General features: G+C 48.8%; 1 protein-coding gene across 1 annotated transcript in view; it reads right to left on the reverse strand.

The window, feature by feature from the left end:
- Positions 1-3083: 3083 nt before the first annotated feature.
- MPND (MPN domain containing) overlaps positions 3084-3864 on the reverse strand; it is a gene marked incomplete at both ends in the record, with an annotated part of 28525 nt that continues 27744 nt past the window's right edge. The window contains one exon of the mRNA XM_081314941.1: positions 3084-3161. Coding sequence (XP_081171067.1) covers positions 3084-3161 — 78 coding nt within the window. The remainder of the gene's footprint in view (positions 3162-3864) is intronic.

Consider the following 3864-nt stretch of genomic DNA (forward strand, 5'->3'; position numbering starts at 1 on the left):
TGACTGGAGTTAGTTTCTCTGTCAGAGGGCTGGAACATTCCAGCTGTCTGTCTGTTTGTCTATCTGCCAGTCATCTCATGTCAAATATTGCATTTATTGTCCTTCCTTTCCTGTCTCCCTCCCTCCTTTCTTTCTTTCTTTCTTTCTTTCTTTCTTTCTTTCTTTTTTTCTTCCTTCCTTCCTTCCTTCCTTCCTTCCTTCCTTCCTTCCTTCCTTCCTTCCTTCCTTCTTCCCTCCCTCCCTCCTTCTTTCTTTCTCTTTCTCTTTCTTTTTCTTTCTTTTTTCTTTCCCTCCTTCTTTCTTTCTTTTTCTTTCTTTCTTTTTCTTTCTTTCTTCCTTCCTTTCTTTCACTGTCACATGCTCGGCCGCTTAATCGCTGGCTCAGGAATTCTGGGAGTTGAAATCCACAGGTTGTGAAAGAGGCCATCATTGCCTACCGACCTGCGAAATTGGAATAGAATAGAATAACAAAGTGGGAAGGGACCTTGGAGGTCATCTAGTCCAGTCAGGAAGCCCTATACCATTTCAGACAAATGGTTGTCCAATCTCTTCTTGAAAACTTGCACTGTTGGAGCATTCACAGCTTCTGGAGGCAGGTTGTTCCACCGGTTAATTGTTCTCACTGTCAGGAAATTCCTCCTTATATTCCAGGTTGCTTCTCTCCTTGACTAGTTTCCATCCGTTGCTTCTTGTCCTGCTTTCAGGCGCTTTGGAGAACAGCTTGACTCCCTCTTCTTTGGGGCAGCCCTTGAGATACTGGAAGACTGCTATCCTGTCCCCCCTCGTCCTTCTCTTCATTAAACTAGACAGACCCAATTCCAGAAACCGTTCTTCATATGTTTTAGTTTTCGGTCCCCTGATCATGATTTGTTGTTCTTCTCTGCACTCTTTCTAGAGTCTCAACATCTTTTCTACATCGTGGTGACCAAAACTGGATGCCGTATTCCAAGTGTGGCCTTACCAAGGCCTCGTAAAGTGGTATTAACACTTCACGTGAAGGAAGGACGGCTTTAAAAAGGGATTAGCCACAATTGGAGTTGTGAGTTACTTGCGACTAGCCACGCCAGTGTTTGCACAGCTGCTTGGATTTGATCCAGGCTAATGCAAACCTGGATTAGTTCGCACCCTGAATTAACCACCTCGGCTGCAGTTTCATAACACAGTAAGCGAGCTAGTTGGCCTCTGTGAATTCAACCTGGGTGTGTTATTTCTACATTCAGAAGTGTTAGGTGGTGCTCGACCTACGACCCCAATTAAGCCCAGAATTTCTGTTGCTAAGCGAGACAGTTGTCAAGTGGAGTTTTTTTGCCCCATTTTACAGCCCTGCTTGCCACGGTTGTTAAGTGAACCCGGCTTCCTCCATTCACTTTGCTTGTCAGAAGGTCGCAAAAGGGGGAAATCGCGTGACCCCGGGAGACTGCGACCGTCATGAATCTGGATCAAGTTGCCAAGCATCTGAGTTTGGATCACGGGACCAGGGGGATGCCGCAACGGTCCTCAGTGTGAAAAAGTCACTTTCCTCACTGGCCTTGTCAATTCGAACGGTTACTAAGTGAACTGTGGAAAGTTGAGGACTGCCTCAATGGAGGGGGTGGGACAGGGGGCTCGCCCCCCAGGGGCGCCTGAAAAGATTCGGTCTGATCAACAAGCCGCCGCGTGATCTTAAGAATCTAGAAACGACGACGTAGGCATGTTAGTTTGTCTGGGGACAAAAGGAAGTCTCCGTCCCATTATTAGACTTTTATCTGGCTTTTATTGCTTTTTATAAGTAACTCATGGTGGCAAACACCCCTGGTGCTCCTTCTTCCTCTTATTTTCCCCATAGCAACAACCCTGTGAAGTGGGTTGGGCTAAAAGAGAGTCACCGGCCCAAAGTCACCCAGTTAGCCTTCAAGCCTAAGGCGGGGCTAGAACTCACCGTCTCCCGGTGATTGGCCCAAAGTCACCCAGCTGATTTTCATGTCTAAGGCGGGACTAGAATTTACTGTCTCCCGCTGATTGGCTCAAAATCACCCAGCCGGCTTTCATGACTAAGGCGGGACTAGAACTCACCGTCTCCTGGTGATTGGCCCAAAGTCACCCAGCCGGCTTTCATGACTAAGGCGGGACTAGAACTCACCGTCTCCTGGTGATTGGCCCAAAGTCACCCAGTGGGGTTTCATGTCTAAGGCGGGACTAGAATTTACTGTCTCCCGCTGATTGGCTCAAAGTCACCCAGCCGGCTTTCATGACTAAGGCGGGACTAGAACTCACCGTCTCCTGGTGATTGGCCCAAAGTCACCCAGTGGGGTTTCATGACTAAGGCGGGGCTAGAACTCACCGTCTCCCGCTGATTGGCTCAAAGTCACCCAACTGGCTTTCATGACTAAGGCAGAACTAGAACTCACCATCTCCTGGTGATTGGCCCAAAGTCACCCAGTGGGGTTTCATGACTAAGGCAGGGCTAGAACTCACCATCTCCTGGTGATTGGACCAAAGTCACCCAGCTGATTTTCATGTCTAAGGCGGGACTAGAATTTACTGTCTCCCGCTGATTGGCTCAAAGTCACCCAGCCGGCTTTCATGACTAAGGCGGGACTAGAACTCACCGTCTCCTAGTGATTGGCCCAAAGTCACCCAGTGGGGTTTCATGACTAAGGCGGGGCTAGAACTCACCGTCTCCCGCTGATTGGCTCAAAGTCACCCAGCTGGCTTTCATGACTAAGGCAGGACTACAACTCACCATCTCCTGGTGATTGGCCCAAAGTCACCCAGCTGATTTTCATGACTAAGACAGGACTAGAACTCACCGTCTCCGGCTGATTGGATCAAAGTCACCCAGCCGGCTTTCATGCCTAAGGCGGGACTAGAATTCACAGTCTCCTGGTGATTGGCCCAAAGTCATCCAGTGGGCTTTCATGACTAAGGTGGGGCTAGAAGTCACCGTCTCCTGGTGACTGAACCAAAGTCTCCCAGTGGGCTTTCATGACTAAGGCGGGGCTAGAACTCACCGTCTCCTGGTGATTGGACCAAAGTCACCCAGCTGCCTTTCATGCCTAAGGTGGGACTAGAATTCACCGTCTCCTGGTTTCTAAGCCTCCATCTTAACCACTGCACCAGACTGATTCTTCCTGAGACTTTTGACACAAGGGAGTTGTCAACTGGGAGGGCCTGATCCAGATCTGCAGAAGGCCAAAGGGTTGACATGAACCTTATTTGTTCCCGCTGACCTTCCCTTGTGCTTGGGACCTCAATATCCGTTGCTAAGCAAAACAGTTGTTAAACGAGTGGCGGATCTTTTCCCCAGGGCTTTCCCCATTGATTTTTTTTGCTCTTTGCAAAACCGCTGGCAAGATCACAAGCCACAATCCCACCACCCCAGAGTGCCGCAGCCATCATAAATGCACGCCCATTTCCAAGCAGCTGAACTTTTGGTCGCACGATGGCGGGGCTACCGCTACAGTCGAAAGTGCGAGAACCGGCCGTAAGTCACTTTTCCCGGTTGCTAAATGAATGGGTTGTAAGTTGATAAATTTCCTGGCTCTGCAAGTGGTATTAAAAAGCTGCTGAGAAGACGAAATAATGACTCATTCCCTTTTCTTCCTAGAAATCAACCCCGGTGGCTCTTAATTTCACACCGCCGGTTTTCGATAAGAGACATCTCAAAAACATCTCCTGCCGGTTTGCTTCCACAAGTTCCATTAAAATTGCAGACTCATCGCTTTCTGAAATTGTCTCTTGTTGACAGGAAGGAGGGAAGGAAACGGGAAGGATGTGAGCTGTGCGAAAGAGATTTGGCCTTTAATCCCTAAAATCTCAGGCCGGGAAAGTCAGCTGTTTGGCTTCCCCCTCAGAAACTTGCATTTCAGTAAAATAACCATTGCC

This window comes from Vipera berus, assembly GCF_964194415.1.
Source record: "Vipera berus genome assembly, chromosome: 1".
Taxonomy (NCBI): domain Eukaryota; kingdom Metazoa; phylum Chordata; class Lepidosauria; order Squamata; family Viperidae; genus Vipera; species Vipera berus.